This window comes from Anser anser (assembly GCF_964211835.1).
Source record: "Anser anser genome assembly, chromosome: 19".
NCBI classification, from domain to species: Eukaryota; Metazoa; Chordata; class Aves; order Anseriformes; family Anatidae; genus Anser; species Anser anser.
Window position 1 is genome coordinate 14,007,497 of NC_139740.1, and position 22,528 is coordinate 14,030,024.

General features: G+C 56.8%; 1 protein-coding gene across 6 annotated transcripts in view; it reads right to left on the reverse strand.

Moving 5' to 3' along the window:
* The window catches only part of SLC39A11 (solute carrier family 39 member 11), an 88,216-nt gene that overhangs the window by 45,377 nt on the left and 20,311 nt on the right, over nt 1-22,528 (reverse strand). For 2 of the 6 annotated variants that reach the window (XM_083805051.1, XM_083805049.1), the window contains exon 5: nt 14,901-15,024. In XM_083805051.1, coding sequence (XP_083661177.1) covers nt 14,901-15,024 — 124 coding nt within the window. Of the gene's footprint in view, nt 1-55; nt 179-14,879; nt 15,025-21,713; nt 22,524-22,528 lie in introns of those variants that run through there. The other 4 variants (XM_083805050.1, XM_083805047.1, XM_083805048.1 and 1 more) reach the window with 3 other exon arrangements.

The following is a 22,528-nucleotide window of genomic DNA, read 5'->3' on the forward strand; positions in this document are numbered from 1 at the left end:
CGCCTGGCACGAGAGCAGCCTGGCCCCATCCCTAAAAAACGGCAGGATATCTCACCGGGAGAAGAAGCAGCGACGCGGCAGAACTCATCGCGGTGACCTTGCTGCCACCGGAGCCGTGTCCTGGCGAAGCCCCGAGCCACAGAGGTGACACGGCACCAGGCGCACACGTGGTGGAAACCTGCAGTGAGAATGAGGCCAAGGTGTTGCTCGCCCCTCGGGGTGACACAGCTGACTTCGTGTCAAAACAGAGGAGGAGAAGTGCCAAAAGCCTCGCCGCTTGACGTCGGCGGTGCTTAAAGATTAATTTCGTGGGGAAGAGCAGCAGCACGACGTTAGATGTAATTACATGCACCAGGTCCTTTTAAGCAAACTAATTCATGCTAACTTCCAAGAGCTCTTTAAAGAGTTCCCAGTAGATAGAGCGTATTGCTGAATCATTTTATGCTGAAATTTTACACATTGGAGTTAATTTAATCACTTCATTTCAGAGGGCTGAGCTATGTTCAGATCTCTGATCTCTGGCAGGGAACAGCTTCTGATCTTAGCAGGACAAGACGCGCCGAATTTCTGAAGTAAGAAGGAAAGGAACCCCACTACCTGCTTAAAAGGACACCGGGCTCTTATCAGGAAATGAGACGGGCCCGGCCCGGCCCGCAGCGGGCTCAGACGATGGTCACAGAGCCGTGGAGGCAGCAGCAGGATGGGGCCGAAGCCGACCTCCACCGGCGAGCCCCAGAGGCACGTCTGCAGCCACGGGCTCGCCAGCGGCGCAGCACAACGGCCCTTTCTGGGGGAGCTTTGGCATCGCCCCCCTGCAGCCACCATCACCCCACAGAGAAGCACAGCAGCGGCTCTTGCCACCTGCTTGTCATGAAGCCTTCTCTTTACATCGCTTCCAAGACACCAGACTACAGACCGCCGAGTCGCGCTGCTCAGTTCCTCCCCATTTTTCCCCTTATTCTTCCATTCCCGCGTGCCCCTCATTCAAAGTCATCCGTAATTCTTTCATTGCATCCAAAAAAGGGGCCTCTGCGGCTTCGGCTAGGGAAATTCTCTTTGCAAATTAATTAAATTTGTTGGAAAATAAGAACCCGTGAATCGACGCATGAGGGCCCAGAGGCTTACACCGACACGAGAGCCGCTCTGCCCACGCCGGCAGCGCAGCCGCACACGCAGGGTGCTGCACACAGGAGCGGTGCAAGGTGACGCGTTAGCACCCGTGTAGAGGCAGGAGCTGCCCTGCTCCGAATGCAACGCTCAGCAAAACTGCACCTTTCCAGAATTAGCAGCTTTGTTTAGCACCAAAGCCTCCAGATCTGCCAGTTCCCCTGCCCGGTGGGGCAGCAAGGGGTTGCTGGAGGAAAGGGGCTACGCTCACAGGCTGCAAAGTAAAATTAATACCTGGTTTCTGAGAAAAATAAACGAAGTGCTCTTTGTTCTCGGCAGCTCAGCCCTACAAGGTACAAAATCAATCTGGCTCCCCCCACGGGGACAAGCTGATTGCATTTTTGCCCCCTCTCCATCCAGCAAGACCAACCCATCGGGCTGCTGGTGGGAACGCGGCTGCCCTGGCGCACCGGGATGAATTTCGGAGGGCCACATCACGAGGGGATCGCGCACACAAGCCGGACACCCCCTGGTCCCCAGGAACACCTCCCAGCAGAACAACGACGGTGGGTTTTGCAAATAAAGCAGAACGTGCCTTGTGGGACCCCCTCCCTCCTGCCCCGGGGAAGCCGTTCCTTGCGGGTGGCAATGCCCACGGGGAAGGAAACGCATTAAACTGAGCCTTGTCCAGAGAGCAGGAGACACCTTCCTATGCTAACAAAGGGATCCCAGGCTTTTCCTTCTGCGTGACAGCACCTCCCAGCCCACGGGTAACTTCCTCATGTTCCTATTTTAGGCAGTCCCTAGGAAAAAAAATGAAAAACGAAAAGGAAAGCAAAACCAGGGCTTGACCTGCAGCTCACGTCAGGTGGGCAACGGCAGCAAAACCCTCTCAAAATCTTATATTAAAAATGGCTCTGAACCACCAGCACCATATATTATGGGGATTAGCGAGGCTACTTTTTCTTTTACCCTCGAATCCAAAGCAAATCGACGTGTCCCAGCCTGGGGTGAGGAAGCTGAGGATGACCCAGCCTGCAGACTCACATCGGCCCTCCTTCCTTCCTTCCTTCCTCCTCTGCGGTGCAGGAATGGAGCTGGGAAGCACACACAGGCAAAAAATCCTTATATTTTCCTCTAGTATTTCCAGAAAGGACCCTTTTAAATAGCTTTTATCTGTGTTTCTATAAAAAAACCCTAAGCACTAAGCCCCAGAGCCAACTCCAGTTTCAAGCCGAAGGTATTGCTGACTCCCGCACGGACAGCACTCCATCGCTACTGAAATTTTAAAAGCCAAATTTCTCAGACACCTCGCCACGGTCTTGCAAAGCTGCCGAGGTCCACCCGGAGAATAACGCACAACTTGAAAGAATTTCACCCAACAAACTGCATTCTCCCAGCTCTCTCCTTGCCCGTGGCGGAGCCGAGGCTGGGGCAGCACCGGGGCCACCAGCTCCGGGAGCATAAAACTCAGGATGTGGCACGGGGGACAGTCCCCACGTGCACACAAGAGACACGCCTGGGCAGAAAGAGCACAGAAAGTGCCTCAATGACCGCTTTTAAACCTGAGCTCTGCCCGCAGATGCCACAAAGCGCCGCCTTCTGCTTGCAGGGGAACAACCCCGCCGCGGCGCCCGGCCGGATCCCCTCGCTAACAAAGAGGAGCCACCCGTTGGCAGCAGAATTCAATAAACAAGCAGCACTTTAATTACACGTAATTGCAGATTCAGTGCGATTCCGTAATGGCTTTGAGGCGGTTCGCACCATCTGCTGCGGCAGATCCGTCCCGGGGCTTTGAAGGGGAGCAGCCGCCGCTTTGCTTCGTCGCCGCAGCTGCCCCGGGGCCCGGCGGCACGTGCGGAGGGTGGCGAGGGCGCAACGGGGCCGGGGGCGAGCAGCCCGCTGCCGTGCCGAGGCGCAGATGGCAACCAACAGGCTGCAGCTTCAGGACTCGCAGAGACACACGGTTCGGAAAAAAAAAAAAAAAAAAAGAGAGGCTTCTTTTGAGCTTGTAAGAAACAGCGACGAGAAACCGCCAAGCCTTAAAAAAAAAGGGGGGGGGGAAAAAACGCCGCGCGGGGCAGAGCTCCGCTGCTGAGCAGGCGCTGCACTAAGCCCGGAGAGCTGCGGGGTACTTTCAGCCAGAAGTAAGAATATCAACATTTTTTTAAATCCATTTTGTAGGACAAACACTCAAGCCGTGGGCTTCAGCACCCAAATCGAGATTAAGCAGCAGAGAGGGGAGGAGCTGGGGGCGCGGGGGGCTTGGAGGCAGCAGGAGGGGCCGCATCCTGCCCCTGCCCGAGCAGCGCCGTGCCTCCCGCGCAGACAGGGGCTGCTGCCAGCACGCGGCTTGGCTCCCGCTCGAGGTGCTGGGGCTGTTCCAGCCCCAACAGCCCTCCTGCTTCCGTGGCCCACTGAATAAAAAAAATAATAATAAAGAAATAAAAACGCAAAAGCATCACTTGAGCTCTCTGCTGCAGCTATTTTGCACGGGAACAGAGATGGAGAGATTCAGGGCGCAGTCTCCAAGCGGGGGGCTGCGAGGTGAGGACAGCCCTGCTCCCTCTGCCCTCGCCCTAGCTGGGAGCAGCCTCCTCCAGCACCAAGCAGCAGAGGACACGGAGAAAAACAGCCAGGAGGCCAACAATCACCCGCCCAGCCAGGCTGAACGCCGCTCGCACCCCACACGGGGATGAAATAAAGCCCTCATTTAAAACACACCGCTGAGAAGGACATTAGGCGACGGGCAGGGTGGCTAAGCGGCTAACCCATTAGACAGGCACAGCTTGAAACCAGAAGTCATTTCAGCCCAGCAGAGCCCATTTAAAAAGCAGAAAGACGCTCGCTAATTGGGGTTATTTATTCGGCAGCTCTCCCGGCACAACAGGGAACTCCCGCGCAGACCTGCCCCGGGCTGGGCGAGGATGGGGCCGGGGCCACGGCCACCGGGCCCGAGGTCGCCCGGGTCCCCCGGGCATCACCGAGCGGCTCCGGGATGGGTCAGGAGGTGTCAGAGGGATCCGAGGCAGGGCGGCTGCTTCAGAGCCCTTCTGCTTTTGAAAAGAGGCAAGATGAGAGGGAACCTCTGCCGTCGGGGTCCTCTCCTTGGAAAAGCACCAGCAGGAGCTCGCTCCCTTCAGACACCGGCAAACTCAAACGAAGCAGAGCCAGGGCAGAGGTCCGGGTGCCGACAAAGCCTCAGCCGCAGCACACACCTTCCCAGGCAGCAGGGGCTCGGCGCGGTGCAGGACCCGCAGGAGCACAGCCCCTGCTACCTCTGCCCCTCGCAGAGCTTTTCGAATACTTAAAAATCCCCCCTGTTATCGTGCTGCAGCTCCTGCTCCAGCCCCTCTCCAGCCTGCCCAGCCCAGAGCAGGGTCCCCGGGCTTCCCGGCACCCCTGGGATTGGGGAAACGCAGCCGGGGCGGGCACGCGCCCGGCCGCACCAGGCACTGCTTTCGCAGGGGCAGGGACAAAACAGCTGCAGAACAGCAGCCCAGGATTTTAATGGTAAAACCCACCCTATGCGAAGACCCAAATATCTCCTTCCTGCACGGCTCCACAGCCCAGCACCACCCCAGGGCCGGCGTCCTCCTGCACCCTGTGGCACAGGGGAGCCCCCAGCACGCCGGGGGCCGCTCTGGGCGCAGGTCCCCCGGGAGGAGCGCGGCTCCGCTGCACGGCCCCTTCTGCTGCTTGCGACGTCGCTTCCCAGGGTAGCCCCGCGGAGCCAGCTGTCTCCTCACCAGCCTGTCGGGATGCACAGGCACTAAAAATCACATCGAAAATATTGATAGTGCTGAAGTCACCCTGATGTCACTGAAGACAGGCGTGCGCTAGGTGATGGCTGCGCTGCAGCAGCTCTGGGATTTGCATAGCGTGACTAACATCAGAGCCTTCTTCAAAAAATACTGTTCGAGTGCTCTAATCCTTCAGCTGACACGTATTCGGCTTGTCCCTAAGCATCTTTGTCCAACGAGAGGCTGTGAAAGCCCCCGGTAAATGCTGGCCCACCCCTGCGGTCACCCCGACCCGCTGCCAGGTGGCAGGAAAGCAGAGCCCACGTGGCCGGCCCCAGCAGGGCACAGCAGCTGCCGAAAGTCTTGAAAAATTCTTCCTCGCACCAAATTCTTGAAAGCAGACTCGCCATCGCATCCCACCTGCCTATGAGCTCTGAAAACAGAAAGATACGGACAGAAGCAGGGATGCGCAGGTCAGCGGGCACCGCGCAGGTCGCGTGGCAGGGTTTGCGTGGTACCTGCGCCCAGCAGCAGGGCTGGCCCTCCCCAGGCTCTGCAAGCCCCTAAATGCATCACTGCGGGCAAAAACTGGCTGCTGTCACCTCCACACACCTCCAAAAGCAGCATCCCTACCCCTCTCCTCTTGTCCTGCTCGTCTCCCTGCAGAGGGTGACCTTCCCCCGTTAGGGCGCATGGGGCGGAGGGGTCCCTGCCACCCTCTGCCCCCAGGGCTTGCCAGGGGCACGGGCACAAAACCTGCCCCGAGCACGAAGGGGAGGTCGTGGGGGAAGCACCCCGAAGACGTTCAAGCAGAGGCAGCACAAGGTGAAAGCCGGAGGGAGAGCGGCGCCGAGCTGCTCTGCCTGGAGAAATCCAAAAGCCTCCGAGGAGCTGAGAAGTCTGAAGATCCAACCACGTCTGGCACTGCTCGGTTAAACAGCCAGGGAGGCTTTTTAGTACCAAAAATTATGCTTGTAAAAGCACATTAATAATTAAACCCCCATCTAATATATTCATGCAGTCGTTGCATACCGCAAGTAGTAATTAACATTTAAGTACCAAGTACACGAAAACAGATATGGACAGGTTAAAAATGAAGTTCCATCACAATGGCTCTGGAAGCTATTTTTCCCAGGGCTGCAAGCTAAAAATAAGGAAGCCAGCCAGGTCCGTACGGAGCACACGCTGTGTGTTTGCATGCAGCACACGCTGGACGTTACAGCTATGCAAACGGATGTACCCATAAAAAATGCCAGCAGACATTTGAGATCCCACCGTCTGCCCTGTTTCACCACCAGACCTCTTTGGTCACCTTCACTTCCCAATTCCCATATGCGCCTGCGGTGGCTGCCAAAACGCCCAACCCCAGATTCACAAAAAAAAAAAAAGGAGGAAATTGCAGTAACCGTACAGCACCCCGCACCAGGGCGCACCGACGCTGCGCTCACAGGGTGCACGGCTGTGCCAGGGGATCACAGGCTGCCGCGATGTGCACGAAGGACACCCCTGATCCCCCTCGGGAGCACGGCGGGGCAGGCACCCCGTGCCTTTAGCCCCGTCCCCGCAGCCCCATCCCCAGCACCCGCACGGTGCAGGAGCTGCAGGGTGCCCCACAGAGGACACCGGAGACCCCGGGCAGTGCAGTTGCACCTCTGCACGTGGCCATGGGGTGAGACAACTTGACCTGGGCAAACAAACTTTTTTTTTTTTTTAATTTTTTTTGCACTTTCTTTTGCTGTTTCTTACAAGCTGAGCGCTCCGAGGTGAAGGATGACTTCTCTGCTGCGCCCTCCCCTGCGAGGCTGCAAACAAACCCCGGGGAGCCAACCCCACAAGGTGCTGCGGGGCCAGCAAGCGGAGGTCTGGTTCCACCACCCCGAAGAGCAATTAGGGCATGAGCGTGGTGTTTATCAGAGCAATCAATGCTCGTAGCTGGGAAAGCTTCCTGGGGGGGGGGGAGGAAACAAAACATCGATTTTCAGTGAAAAGGCATGTTCCGTCATCCTGTGCCATATACCACACGGTGAAGGCTGCACGGAGAGAGCCTGGACATAAACAACTGTCTCAGGCCACCGTCACCTGAAATGGAAACGTGCTGGAATTGAAATCAGATAGGGGCGGGGAAAAAATCAGCACCACAATCACACGAGTGCTGCCATGATTAGGGAAACGAACCCGCTGCCCTCAAAAGAAATACAGGTTCCTGACCCTCCGCACCAGAGCCTCTCTGCCTGCTCCACGGCAGGGACACCTCGCTGAGAGCTCCCGGCCGCAGCCCACCAGCTGCAAATCAGAAATAGGGCCAAAGCCTCAATTCCCCATGTTTTAGGGTCACGGGTTCAGCCCCACGAAGGCATCCCAGCACCCAATCCCCAGTCTCAGCCGGCACGCGCGGCGCCTGCCGGACCTCTGGGCATCTCTCGGAGGATCAGGACACGTTTGTGCAGCCTTGCAGAGACAAAAAGCCTTGCACAAGCGCCGCAGGCTTTTGTGCAATAAAAATTCGTTGTGTTCCCCCGTGCCCCTTTGCGCACCCAGAGAATCATCATTCTGATTTTGGAGAGGTTTGCGTTTGCTCAGAGCTGGCTTGAAGCAAAGCGGAGACTGGAAGCGCCCAGCACCCCCGAGCAGCAGGCACAGGGCAACAATTAAAAATCCCAAAGCAGCAGGGGCTCTCCTATAAATAGACCCCGCTGTGGTCACGTTGCAAAGTGCGCAGGTCACCTGGAGGTGTAAGAACCACACAGCAGATCAGCAAACTGCCTATAAATACACACACGGGGGGCTGGGGACCGCTTCAGCTCCTCTCGGGCAGGTTTGGGATTGTCCAAGTTCCCAGCCCCCCAGTTACAGACCCCACCAGATGCACTTTTACTCCCTTGAAGACGCATCATCCCTGATGACACAGCCGTGCTATGTTTTTATACACTGCTACCCTTAAAATCATTAAGTTTTAATGTGGGGAACAACCCATTTCCTGATGTAATTTATTCCATTTCCTTCATACACTTCATGGTACGTGCCCCGGTATTTCTTTCTCCTGCTGCTGCAACACGCAGCGGCTGCTGGAGATCCTGATTTTCATCCCACTCCCCTAAAGCATCCTTAGGGTGAACGAGAATTACGCCAGTCCCCACTCAACTGAAGAATCATATCAAGAAAATAAATGAATTATTGTGCTTATTGAATGAAGGCAAAAAAACATCCACTCCAGAGGCAAGGATGCTGATTGCTGGTTCGGTTCAGTTTAATAAACCTCGAGATTTAAGGGTTTCTTGGAGGCAGCTGCAGGGGAATGGTGCTGCTCTCCCCAGCCTCACTTGTGCCAATCCCCTTCCAGCCCGAACCAGGGCTGAGGGGGGATTCCAGCACTCCAGGCAGCTTCCAAGCCCCGGGACAACCACTCCGGGACAACAAGTGCTGGAGATATTCCTCAAGGGATCTTCTAGTGCCCTGTTACCTCGCTAGGTCAGGAGATTTCTAGCTCGAGGACCGGTTACAGCACCAGGGTCCCCGCCGGCACCGCGCTCACGTGTGTGTGCGCACGCTTGTCCGAGCTGCCAGAGCTGAATCACCAGGCAGAGGACGGAGATGAGGTTGAACAGCCTATTTTATAGGGATGCAGCACTAAAAATCGAGTGAAAAGAGGCAAGGGATTGTCAGGTGTAGCCAGGAAATTAAAGCTCCTCGATAACGTTGCACGGAGGTAACGAGGCTCGATTTGGGAAATGACTCCTGCGGTTACGAGCCCAAAGCACCACCGACAGCGCCTCTGCTCGCTGACAGGGCTGATCTCAGAGCACGGGTCCTAACCGGCACGTCACTCGGCAGGCTTTAATGAGTCTCCTGGATTAACGGATCGCGCTTCAATGGAACAAGAGCGGAGCAGCAAGCACGGAGCAGAGGCTGCGCCGTCCCTGGCACTACCCGAAGCCCGAGCGGGGCTGCGCAGGCTGGGCACGCTGCAGCTCCTGAGAACTCCTCGCTTTCAGGGCTAAGAGACAGCTGGACTGCAGAGCAAACAGGAGAGCAGGAAAGCCACATCCTCGCCCTCTTAAATCTGTGCCTGCGTTGACACAGGCGGGATGAGAGGTTTACAGGAAAAGGCACTTCACCGACAAAAGCCTTTCCGGCCTCAGGTAGCAGCTGGCCCTTTCCACGCCCGTGCGGGCAGCGCGGGACGCACGAGGCATCGCGGCACAGCACGCACGCTGCAGCGGTACCTGCGGGGCACAGACACCGACGGCGCCAGCCCACACCTGATGCCGAGCAAGCTCAATTTGTGCCGTCCTCGTCCACCTGCGCCACCGCTCGAGGGGGCTGAGCGCTCCCCCACGTCTCACCGAGAGGGAGACGACGGAAATATCGCCGTGGCTCTCCTGCGACTCCGGTATCCGAGCAGACCGAAACAGAAGCTGGGAGCGAGGCTGAGCCCTTCTGGACTCGCTTCGCTCGGGAGCACGTTGGCTGCAGCCCAGGAAATGAGGAGGCGCTAAGGAGAAGCCACGAAAGGCGCCACTAGCGCGGAACGGCAGGCAGCGGTGCGAGGTGCCAGGAGCACGTCACACGCAGATGTCCTCTGCGGAGAGGGCCGCTTGCTTCCCCTCGGCACGGCGCTCCTGGCTTTCCAAGCGGCCGTGGAGGCAGCTCGTGCCTCGGCGGGCGGATAAAGCAGCTGCCCGTGCCTGCCAGCAGCTCTCATGCACATCACAGCTCTGTTCAACCCGGAACGAAACAAAGGACACAGCTCCCGAACGCTACCCCAGCCTTACTCGGAGCAGCTGTTCCTCAAGGGCCCAAAACCTTTGACAACCTTCCAGCTCCAGCTGAAGACTTCTCCGCTCCGAAGGGCGGCTGAGCTCTCCGAAGACCCACCAACACCCCAAGAGAACCTAAGAAAAATAAAATAAAAAACCACCCAAGGAATTTGGGAGCCGTTTTGCTGGTGTTGCCGCAGTCTGGTTTTCCTCCTCCTCCTCCCTATTGGTAGCTGATAATAGTAACTGATAACCGATGGGTGAACACAGGCTCTGCTCCTCCATAAAGGAGAGCAAGGTTCTGACCAGGATAACAGGGGCACGAGCCTACGTTTGAAGGAAGCTGTTTATCAGTTCGAGGCACTGTGTGCCCCAAATTTTTATAATTTCGAAGCTCTGGGTGTATAAATCCACATTTAGTCACGACCATAAAAACCAAGCACAGAGCCCAGCCTGACGAGGATGGCCAATAACGGCTCGAAATGCTCCGGAAAGGGGCATTAGGAGGTTTTTAGATCAATACAGACATAGCCAGAGGCGTTCCTCATCAAGGCCGGCTATTAACATGCAAAATGAATTGATGCCCTCGCAGCGCCGCCGTTCTCCGGGCCAAGCACGGTGTGAGCGTGTCAACGTTGCTACAAATGCAGCGGGACCCCCTAAAACCAGCAGCCGTCCCATTTTGCAGAAGGATCCCCGTGTAGGAGAAGTTGTAACGACTTAACGAACCTCTCGGCTGCACAGGCGAGGCTCCGGCTGAATATTACCGCGATGAATCACGACGGGCTCCACGGCCGGGGAGGTTTACGCGGCAGCGCTCCTTCGCGGCCCCTGCTCCTGCTCTGGAAGGAGGGAACAAGGAGGAAAATTACGGGGAATTTACAGCAGCAAACCGCCCCCACAAGGGGCACGGGGGGGCTCCTGGGGAGGAGAGCTGCCCCTCGGTGCCGGGGCTGCTGGCGCAGAGCTGGGGCTGGAGCTGGAGCTCGGTGGGCAGGAGGGCGAGAGCAGAGGGCTCTGTGGGGCTGGGACCCGTTTCCTTCTGGGTTCTGCAAAGCCCCTGCTGCAACGCTATCCCCAAGCCACACCGAGCTGCAGTTTTCTGAAATACCTCGCTATATCCCGAACCAGTAAATGGAGGCTTCCCCACCAGCTGCGCAGCAGAGAACAGCCCCTAAAGGCAGTGGAAATGGCACCAGCTGCTGCTCCCCGAGCAAGCGCTGCGCAAACCTGCCACAATTTCAGAAGGAACGGGGCAAAGCGGGGATTTTCTGCCTGGAGGGACACAATGAGATGACAGAGGCAAGCGATACCCGCACTGCTGCATCGTACAATTCAACAATTCAACTCATGTCCTCTCTTTTTATTGCTCTCTAAGAGGTTTTGGCTCTTCTTTTATCTCAACAGCTCCTTTCCTTCCTTTCATCAGAAGTTTATTACATCATTACGGGATTTTAACTGCCTGTGCCCTGATGAAAGAGACGCTGCATGGACAAGGTCTGCTTCTTCTCTCGTACAGTCGGCGGCAGCAGCCCCGGTACAAAATAATTTCCTTTGTAGTTGAAAAAATGAAACAGAAGTGGACAAAATGACAGCCTCAGAAAGGAGGCAGAAAATTAAGAGCAGAGACTGTGTGATGCTACTGAAACGGGCCCAGAAGTGGGGTCTGGGGGCAGTGCTGGGGCTGGCACTGGCGGTGCCACCAGCACACCCGCCTGTCCTACCCAAGAGCCCCCCCAGCCAAAACATCACGGGAGCCTCGGCCAGAGAGGCCTGCACAGCACTGCAGCTCAAATTTAAGGAAAAAAAAATAGAAATTTTATGTAGCAAGGCCTGTCCGTGACGTCCCCAATCAGCACGGCTCATTAAAGTAAGCCGTTTAATGAAATTTCATTTCTTAACTACACTATTTCCAACACCAGCTTTTTTCCCCGGCTACTGTTCCCATCTGGGTTCGCTTACTGAACATCTGTGCGGGAGCACCACAGTGCCCTTTCCTAAATCTCGCCCTTCCAAAAGTCAGCCAAGCCGCTAAAGCAAACGCTGCTACCCCTGAATATTCGGGACTGAACCGCGTTTGGAGCCAGATGTGCACCACATGGGTGCACCGCCGTGCCCTGGGGCGGGCGATAGCTGAAGGTGCTCCCAGCCCCTCGCTGCCACGAGATTTAGCCTTTTCCTCCAGGCACCTGCCAGCCACTTTGCTGTAACCTCCTCCGCCACAACGCGCCTAGAAAGCATTTCCTTGGACGCAGGAGCGCTCTCACCTGCGGTACAGCAGCAGGAATATTAAAGCAAGAGCGAGGGAGGCTGGTTGGGAACAGCGCTGCCCTCCCACTCGGCTCCGTAAGCTGATTTGGAGCGACGTGAATCACCCCGCACCAGGGCGCCGGGGAAGCGACGCGCCTCGCTGTTCAATATCCAGCTTGTGGAAGCGTGAGTCACGGCTCGGATTGCGAGGCGCGATGCCGTATGTAAATCCTTTCTGAGAACTACCCAAGCACACCGCGCACGTAGCTGCCATTTAAGGGGCCAGACGCAGGCTCCCAGTCCCGCAGAAACGCCAAGAGACCGCAGCCTTCGGCGAACCTGCTCGAAGTTTTTTCCCCCGGTTGAGCGGATCCGAGTGCGCCGAGATGCCTGAGCCCTGGGTGAGGTTGCGGGGCGGGGGCGGCTCGCAGCACCCCGCTGCCGGCGGCACAGCCCCGTCCCCTCTCCGCGCACCAGTCACAAAGCAAACGCGCAAACAAACCCTCCTCACCTTTATCGCAATCTGTTCCAAGGGTGGGAGAAAGGAACACAGATTACGTCCGCTTCCCGGCCAGGTACAGCAAAGACAAGGCTGGATTCACTTAGGTTTGTAGCAACGAAAGCCTAGCGGTGACCCCAGTCCCTAAATACCGAGTCTGGACACACATTTTCACAGCAATTCACGCCAAATCCGCCCATACTCCATTTCGCACCGACACATGCGTTACTCCGTGCACCCAGGAGAAGTCAGCCCCCGGCACCTCCCGTAAAATCCCGTTCGGAGCCACATCGGCGCCTGCAATCGGGTGGGAAGGAGGCCGTGCTCTGCCCCGCCGCAGGACAGCATCCCCGGGGAGCCCCCGGGAACGGGCAGGGCAGGGGGCACGGCAGCAGCCTGCGGGAGGGAACCGGGGGCAGGAGGAGCGGAACTGCCCCGGCCACGCATCCGCAGAGCAGAGGGAGAGAGCAGGAGAGCAGGCGCCCAGCCCGGGCTGGATGGCGCCGTGCCTCCCCGCTCCCCGCAGCCTGCACGCGATGGCAAACCAAGGGATTCAAGTGGTAGGGAGGAACAGAGCCACCCCAGACACGCTGCTGAGAAGAAAAGCAGCATGATTTTATTTTTTTTCCTCCCAAAAGAATGGATATGGGATAGATCTAGCCATGGCATTTCCTCCATCTCCCTTTCTATGGGTCTAAACCAAACCTTCTCGCTTGTTGGTTACCCTCAGCAGCTACACAGGTCCCGCTAACCAGGCACGACCGCAGTCGCTCCTGCTCTCACACAGCCAAGTTCAATACGTCCAAATCTCCAGCAGCAAAGACACGCAGGGCTCTGGGGAGCCGCGTTTTTACGCTTCCTCCCCTCCCTTCAACAGCAGTCCCCCTGCTCCTCTCCTCACCGCCATCCCCAGGCAGTAAAGACAACCGCAAAACAATGCCGCTTTGGGATTTTTTTGTTTTGTTTTGTTTTCGCAGCTTTAGCGATTTTAAAACACGTAAATATGAAGCAAGGGTCAATGATTCAGCAGTGATTAAGTATGAAACATTCCAGTTAGTACCCATTAGGCTTGGAAAATACCCATTATGTTCCCAAAGCATTCCCAAGAGCGCAGCCAAGCAGAGCCCAAGCTGCCTTCTTGGAAGGCCTGATGTATCTTGTGAAAACACCGACTTCATTTCGGTAAGCAAAAGAATAACAAGAGACGATAAAAGAATTAACGTATTGTAGATTCTTAATACCATTTCCCCAGAGAGTGGAAAAACAACTGAGCCTAATGGAAATTTTCTGTTCTCAAAACCATTTGCACTGTTATTGTTTGCAACTGTGAGAGAAGAAGAAAACATAAAACCCAGCAGTTTAACTTTCTGAAAAATCACAGGGCTACCTACTTTTTTCTTGAAGAATAAAATTAAAACGCATCTGGGATGTAAAGTTTCCACCTTACAAAATCACAAATAACCTGCAACAGCCTTACAGGCTGCAGGGCTAGAGCAGCCTTCAAGCGTGAGCTTGTCCCAGGAGCTACGAGACATCACAGACCTGAAGCCCGCTGAGTCTAGCACAGAACTTCCTTTCATCCCTTTGGAAAACTCCAAGCTGATATTTCAGATCCTGCAGAATCCTGAGGATTTGAAACACTTTATGAAACATGCAATTAAGCAATGCGGTTAAATAACAGAGCCTGGTTGCATCATTCTTTGCAAGAAGAAGGATCATTTCTGCGTCTCAATCTGCTCCCAATTATACTCGAGATATTGTAAACTGCTATTTTAGTTTCTCTCCAACCAAGAAAAAGCAGAGGAGCAATAAGATTAATTCACCAAATTACATTTTCTTTGTCTACTGAAAAGCTGCTGTTAGGCAGCAGGCTAAGAACCGTGCTGCCTCCGAGGCAGGCAGCGGGGCGCGACGGGGGCTGCCACCGTCCCCCACGAACACCCCGGAGCTGGGACACCCGACAAGGCGCCACCACCTTGAGCAAGAAGTTCCTTCTTTAAAAGCTATCTGAAGAGGAGATAGCTGCCAACAGGACATTTTATATTCCACGCTTTGGCAGCTAAAATTCTATTAACCTCTAAAAATAAGGAGTGATGGCACGATGGCCGATCCTCATCTATAACTGGGGAGGGCCACCGAAGGTCAGCATCGCGGGGCACCTTCAAGGTGGCATTACTCGGAGAGGGCACGGTTACTGCTCGCTGCACCCACGCTCCAAATAAACTTATTTCAAGATAAGCTGACGATTTCATTTCCCTGGTGAATGAGATATCTAATTATCAATAATTCACAGGCACAGACAGACGTGCAAGTGGTTTTGAGAACCGAAGGAGAAACAGAAGTAATGACTCCAGGAACGAGAGCCAGCACAGAGACAGATCCAGAGAGGGGTGAGGAGGCGCGCTCTGCATGCATGTGTCAAAGCCGATCTAATTTCAATCACATACGTTACAGTCTAGGTGCCAGCTTAACGGGGTATTTTCCCCCGCACACTCTGCGGTTGGTATATGACAGGATGCTTGCCTGGATGGTGCCCAGCTCTACCTATCCGGATGGACAACTCGCTCTCGTAGTCCGGGCGAGAGGCAGGGTCGTGCTCGTATTTCTCTTTCGCCGCTCGTGGGTCGTAGCTCAAGGCAAATGCCGCGTGGGGGGGTCCGCTGAAACCCTGCAATGCAAGAGACAAATTCAGGCTTTCCCCGCATCTTCCCCGCAGCCTTCTCCCAGCCCCATCCTCAGGGAGCACCACGATCAGATGTTATGTGCACAACCACGGTGTTATTTCAGTGGAACCTGGCCAGAGGCGCCTATGAACTTCAGTCTCGTTTGGAATATGTTCCTGTGCCATTCGTAATCCCAAGAAAACGGAGCGGAATGGCCAAAACCAACACTGCCCAGCTACGCGTAACGTCTGCAGGGAACTGGGCAGCAACCTGCAGCGAGAGGCATCCCACGAGCGAGTCCTGCCAGCCTGGACACGGCTCACGAGAACCTGCTGCGACTCAAGGACGTGCCAGAGCCTCCAACTGCATCGGCCAAAGGAAACCTTCAAGACACCAGCTCTGCCCTCCCCAGGGTGCTGGGACACGCAGCAGGAAGATCTGCGGTGCTGGGTGCCCCCAGGCTGCTCAACCCAAATGCAGCCCAAAGTTCCCGACCCCTGGCAGGGCTGGGGCATTTCTACCAGCACCAGGACGGATATCTGGATTGTGCCCGGTGCCACTGGCCAGGAACATGGGCTTAGCTGCTGGGCTGCTGGCAACAGAACAAACGGACGTGCCCCGAACAGCCAGCGGCAGTAACGGGAGACTCGTCGGGTAAGGTCACGTTAAACAAAAATAAAGGTTAAAGATGAATAACTAAACTGTCTATTCTCCCATCATTTGCATAATATCGTCTGACCAGCACTATTAATACTCATGACGGATCTGCTGCCTGCTCTCTCCTGCAGTTTAATCAGGGTGCTTTCACCTCCTTTAACCCAGCACCTGCACGAGGTGCTCGAGGCTGAACCCGCCGGCAGAAGGGAGAGACTGCCCGGGGAGGAACTGCACAGCTCGTCTCAGCAGCTGGAGGAGCTGAAATACAGAAACACGGGCTTTATCCAGCAAAACCTGGATGGCTTGTCACCGAGAAAAAAGATGGGGATTTCAGCATCACGACCCAACTGGGCTCAGACGGGAAGGGACCAAGAATGAAAGCTCATGGGCACGTCCTGCTGCTGGCACCCCTGCAGCTTGGTCTCCTTGTGCTCCTGAGGAAATACCAGGAAATACCAACACCACACCAACCTCAGGAGAAACAAGGACAGGCATCTTATTAAAGAAGCTACAAGCACCGTGACGGCAGCTTTGCACGCTTTGTCGCCACCAGATTCGTGGCTTCCCCCAGCCCAAAGGCCTCTCCCCTGGGTCTTGTCGGCACAGAGGGGCACGGCCAGAGCCTGCAGCACTCTGTGCGGGACAACAACCCAGCGAAGGGGATAAGAAATCTCTCGTACGAGCCCAAGCAGGCTGGCAGCATGCAGAGTGCCCTCTGTTACCATCACACAGCTACAGCTGGAAACAAGCGGGCTCCTCCTGAGGTCGAGACCACTTGCCCCAAAGTTTGCAGCCCTGCAGAAAAGCCGCCCCCAGCTCCGTGCCGCGCTCTCGGCACACCGCGCGGTCACCAACGTGGTCCCCAGGGATGTGCTTCCACGGAGGCAAACCTGAAGACATTTTGGATTTCTGTTGTACGGTTAAGTCACCTCCCCGTTGGCGGGCACAAACACGCGACTCCATCAATTTGGAAAAATATTAGTGACCTTCAGCGAGGCACGCGATTTATTCCAACTGTGATTGCTCTGAGTCATTTCAGTCCGGTCCCTGCATGAGTCCCTTAATTGGAATGTGTCAGTGGGTTAAAAACGCATTAGGAAGAGAAGAGGAAAGTCAACCCACATTAATTAGTTCACGCCACTAATTAGTATTAACTGAAATAACCACGGGGGCTGATTATTTCAGAAAGCCTGATGCAACGAGAGACTTGGACAGGAAGACCTGGAGAGCTTGGAGGAAAACTATTCTGGGACAAGGGAGTCCCCACCGTGCTCCTTTCTGTTTGCAGAGCTACAGCAGGAAGGTCGTTAGGTTTCCATAGCCCTTTTTTAAAAAATAAATAAATAGCTCTTTTTTTTTAAAAAAAAAGCATCCTTGCAGACAGCAAAGAAAACCCCACCCCACGCAGCACTTGTCTAAGTAGGCACAACGTGCTTTTGCTATTGAAAAGCCAGAGCAATCCTGAATTAATTTGTAGGGAGACATGCCCCCCTCCCGTTAGCACCCCGGGTGACACAGCAGTCACCGGGGAACTGATTTCCTCTTCCTCTGGTCAAACACCCCGGAGCTGCCCTTATCGATGGAGCACCACCCGGCACAAGGCGAGCTTTCACGGCCCTGCCCTCTCCTCCCACACTGCCTCCGCCCTGCTCTCGGCGAGCTGTGCCGTGTTAAATACCCAATAAATCAATCGGGGCATCCATTTCCACCTTTGCACATGCCGCCCAGCCGAGGAGGTGCTCGAGGTCCCGCAAGGCAGGAGGCAGCAGGAGGCGGCGCCGTGCCTCGCGAACCGCAAATCCAAACGGTGCCTCATCCTGCTCCACCATGGCACTCACCACCCCAGCCCGGACCCTACCAGTGTACCAGGAATATTTGCTGCCACCCGCACAGACAGGGGGCTTTGACCCCCCTGGGTTTAAATCAGAAGGTGTTTTCCCCTGGGGGAGCAGTCGGTGGGTGCAGGGCCCCCGCGCGAGGCGGAGTTTTGGAGAACAAAGTGGCCGCTGCCCTCGCCATTCCGCAGCCCTACCCCTGCACCCCGCTTTGATCAAAACTGAGCACGTATCTCTACTTATATGGTCAGCAGCGCTAAAAAGGGACGCACTTCAAAGTAGGAGCAAAGCAGCCAGCTGTAAAACTGAGATATTTGGGCAAGCAACTCTCTGAAAGACAAGAAACAGGCGTGTGCGCATCTATCTCTGCTAGGGCCGAGCCGGCACTCCTGCGGGGCTGCACGTAGGTGCTCAGGCCGGAGCAGAGCGAGTCCCAGAGGTGGCGTCAGCAGCAGCGACCTGGGGGAAGCCAGCCCAGGCCTCCAGCTCCTGGCCCCCAGGGCCAAAAAGCCACCCTGGCTGGAGACCTGAGCGCAGGACTCATCCTCCTGGAGGCAGGCTCTTCCCAAAGTGCCCCGTGCCAAGGACGTGCAAACCTCCCTCCCGACCCCTGCTGTATGGGACCGGCTTCTCTCCTTTTTCGTGTTCTGCCTTCCGCAGGGCAAAGGGATAAAACAAAAAGGATGAAGCATCTGCTGGCTTTTAGATGAAGCAAGAAAAGCCCAGCCCTATCGGCCACGTCCTTCCCCAGGGAAGCGGCAGTGCGGAGAGGAGCCCCTCGGCGGGGTCAGGCCCTCCTCGGATTCCGCTCACTGCCAAGCCGGCCTCCTGCACAAGCTGCTGGCTGAGCTGAATTTAAACCGAAAGAGGAATGACAAGCGGGCGACACCTTTCAGAAATAAGCTGCTCTTCCCCACCCGACGAGCGAGAATAAATGAATAAAGAACTCGGGACGACAAGCCCCGATGCTCCGGCTGGGTGCGGGTCGCTGAGCGCCCAACGTGAAGGTGCTGCGGAGGCGCACGGCTCGGGGAAGGTCGGAGACACGGCGCTTCCAAGTCACTCTTGTCCTGGCTTTTCGCCCAGCAAGCATCCTGGCAGCCCTGCAGCAGGCTCCTCCAAGCCCGAGGAGACAAAGACCACAGCCCACCAGCTAACAGCAGAAAGCGTTTCGATGGGGAAAAGGAAACGGAATGAATTGTACCACCTTATTTCGTGAATAAATAACGTTGCGAACTCGTCCAGGAGCTAACACGGAGAGGGAAATAAGAGGCAGCAATAAGCCACGCCGCGATGGTGCCCGGAGGCTCTCATTTCACGCTTATTAAAAGAGAGAAAGTGGTAACAGAGCGGAGGCCAGAAAGCGATAAAAGGAGAAGAACAAAGCAGGGCGGGGAGCCAGGAGAGACGGGGAGAGCTGGCACATCTGCAGCCCCGACGGACACGGGGCGGTCGCATCCTGCCTGCACCTCGCTCAGCTTTGCTGCTCCTGCACAGCACCAGGAGCAGTACAAAGGCTGTGCAGCAGCAGAGCCACACGTCTCCATCCTCTCTCAGGCAGATTAAAGGATGCATAGTGAGAAACGTGAAATAGGGTCAGGTAGAAAGGACAACGGCTCCCTTTGAAAGCGCTCAGTTATCAGAGAGGGAACTTCCAGGGGAGCTCAGCTGGCGGGGCGCAGAATCCCCCCGTCCTGTGCCTGCAGCACCTGCTCACAGCCCACTGAAAGCTAACACGGGGTGAATTGCCAGGGGTGGCTGCGCCCCCAGCCCTCCCTTGGCACCCACCGATGCCCATCTGACGGGACATCGGCCGGTCACACCGCTCCCAAAGTCACCCCGAGGTGTCCCAGGGGTTGTGCCACCACGGGGCGCAGCACCTGCGGCAGTCCTGCTCACCGCCTACACTCTGCAGAGCCCTGCTCGCTTAAAAATGCATTAAAAAATAAATAAGCTGACGGCCACCTGGCTCTATCGATCCCCGTCTCAGCGTCGTGCCAGGACAAACGCGGAGCCAGGGCTCCTTGCAAAGCACGACGCGCCCCCGCGCCGCTCCGCAGGGACCTCAAGTCACCGCTAACCGGGGACGGGCGCTGCCTGCGGCTGGGGATGTGCCTGGGGCTGGGATTTGGTGCTGCCAGGAGCCTGCCTGCCTCCAGGAATGTCCCCAAAATGCAGTCAGACTGCTCCGAGGTCTCCAGCACAGCCTCGGAGCCTGTCGGGCACAGCATCCCAAAACCAACCCAGACGAGCCCCTCCTCGAGGGAGGCAGAGTTATCGCAGCCAGCGTTGACCCGGCACAAGGGGACGGGGCGAGGGGAGCTATCGGCGGGGACACGAGGAGGCCTGGAGCCGCAGCTCCTTCCCAAAGCCAGGGACCGCTGGCAATCCGCCACTCAAAACACTGAAACCGACAACCCGAGCGCAGCCTTAAATACTCCCTGCCACGAGAGAGAGAAAAAAAAAAAGAAAAAAAAGCCTTTCTCAACCCTGAAGTGGGTGCAATCGTATTTATCATTGGCAGCAGCTGACGCGCAGCTTCGGGACATAAGCAAACAGCTCGCCCTCGTCGCCTGGCAGCCCTGGGGAGCGCAGCCCAGCTGCTCGGGGTGGCAGCGGGTTCACCCCACACCCCGCGGGATCTCCTCCCCGGTGCTTGCAGCAGCAGCACCCGAACCCTTTGCGTTACAGACGGCATCCCCCGAGCCACTTTTGGCTGCGGGAGCGGGGCCCGAACAAGCCGGGGGGTACCCGTGGACAGCAAAGCAGGGGCAGCTTGCTGCAGCAGGCAGGGAAACGCACCGTGCCCCCGTGCAGCAAGCGGGGCCACCAGGAGCAGGAGCAAGAGCAGAGCGAGGCCGTCCTCACCAGCTGCCCCCTGCAGCGGGGTAACAGTGCTTAAAGCGAGTCAACGCTGCCGTTCTCTGCCACAAAAGCCCTGCATTATGCCTCAAATTACCAGCTGCTCGCTAAGACACTGAATTTTTCCCCCCCACCACCACCGCCCCTGGAGCAAGGGCTGCAGCTCAGCAGCTCTGAAGCCTCCACCCCGTGCATTTTATGGCGTTTTGTTACCTCCGGGGTCTCGCTGCAGTTTCTCAAGAGGCAGTTCTGGAGCAGCGGGTGCTACCCCAACGCGTGGCCCCACCGCAGGCCCCAGCTCCGCTAGGGACAGGGAGCAGCCCCCGGGGACAGTGGCCAAGCCCCTGAGCCCTGCATCACAGCCTCACTTCATCACAGCCTCACTTCCCCACAGCCTGGGCTTTCCGTAGCCTTCAGCCCCGTCCCCAAGCCCGCTGCCCTGCCCAGCACCCCCCTCCAGGGCACGTCGGAGGAAGGAGTTTAACGAGGGCCAGGGCGTGAAAGAAACCCCCCCAGTAACCCCACATCCACAAAGCCCCGCGCAATGAAGACATCTTCGAGGCAAATTTGTTTCCTTACACGAGATTAAGGGGGCGCCGAGCGTTTCAGGTACGTCTCGTTTCGCATTTTAATTCGGAGACTGCTACCGAGGGACCTGCGATAACGGCGGGACGGACAGGAAGGCATTTCTTAGCCAATTCTTCTCAGGCTTGCTAATGAGAGCCTGGTCAGCGCTGCAAAGCAGTCAGGTGTGGCGAGATTCCTTCCACTTCCCCCCAGAGTTCAACAAAGCCTCGTAAAACCTAAACCAGAGCACATGCAGTCAGGGGCAGGAATCAGAACCGTCCCTGTAAGTCTCGAAGAGATGCCAAATACAGTTTAAAGAGAACATGAGCTGCTCTAGAGAAGATAAACGCAAGGAAAAAAATAATGCGTGGACGACAGGGCACGTGCTCGCGTGCTCCTGGCAGGCACGAGAAGAGCTTGGGGTCTACGAACGCAGCCCAAAGCCCCACTCCCAACAGGCAGCTCCCATCCCAGCGGGGATCGCCTTCCTCGCCTCGCCACCAGGGCTGGGAGGGAACGGCTTCTCCCAGGCCTCGCGCCGCGCTCCTCGGTTAAAGTTGGAGCCCCCGGGAAACCCAGCACCACCAGCTTGTTCTGTTCGGGGCCGAGCCCAAGCAGATCCAGGCTTTCAGCCTCGAATAAAAGAGCTGGACCATGCCCCGAGGGCCTGACCCCGCAGCACGCCGACCCCGCAGCGCTCCCCGGGGCCAATTTGGGAGCTGGGCTGCGGGAGCAGCTCCGACCCCATCCCCGCTGCCTTGTGCCGGGCTCACCAAAACACGTCCCGGAGCCGCAGCAGCCGGCGCGGGGGGAGGCCCGGGGCTCCCTCTTCCCACGCAGAGCATCTTCCATCTGGCTCCTCCGGCACCGCGTCCTCCCACGGCCCAGCAGCCGCGCCTGCCGCAGCCAGCCCGTAGCTATGGCAGCGCTGCTGCGGGAATTGGAAAGGAGAGGTTTGTCCACAGGCGCACACACACACACAAAAAGAAAAAAAAAAATAATCAGCGTTTTCACATCGGGTTTGCTCCGGCAGCGCCTCGTGAGCCGGTAACACCGAGCTGGAAGGCGCTGCCCTTACGGAGCAGCCGGCAGCAGCGCGACACCCAAACTTTCCCCTAATAACTGGGAGCAAGGCAGCCGGGTACCGGTTTATCTCTAACTGACGGAATATCATTGCAAGTACATTTTATTCGCCGCTAATTATCAGCCGCTTTGATAACCCGTAATTCTTCTCAGTTGCAAACAGCAGCTTCAATCACCGGCCTCCGCTGGTGCGCCGCCAGAATCCATCCTCCTCCTCCTCCTGTGGCAGCAGCCGGCGCGTCCCGCGGGGTGGCCCCGCAGCACCGCAGCCAGGTGGGCTGCCAGCAGTAAAAATCAGTAAAACCGATCTCCTTGGCCAAAGCAACGTTCGTATTAAAGCCAAGCGTCCAGATATTTTCCCCGTCAGCGCATCTGGCGCTTCAGGCTTCGCGGGAGGAAGCAGGAACGTTGCTGGCACCCGGCCCGGGAGCGGGGCCGGCCCCGACAGCGCTGGGCTCGGGGCGAGGGCTGCAGCCTGTGCCGGGGAGCGGGGCCGCGCACGCGA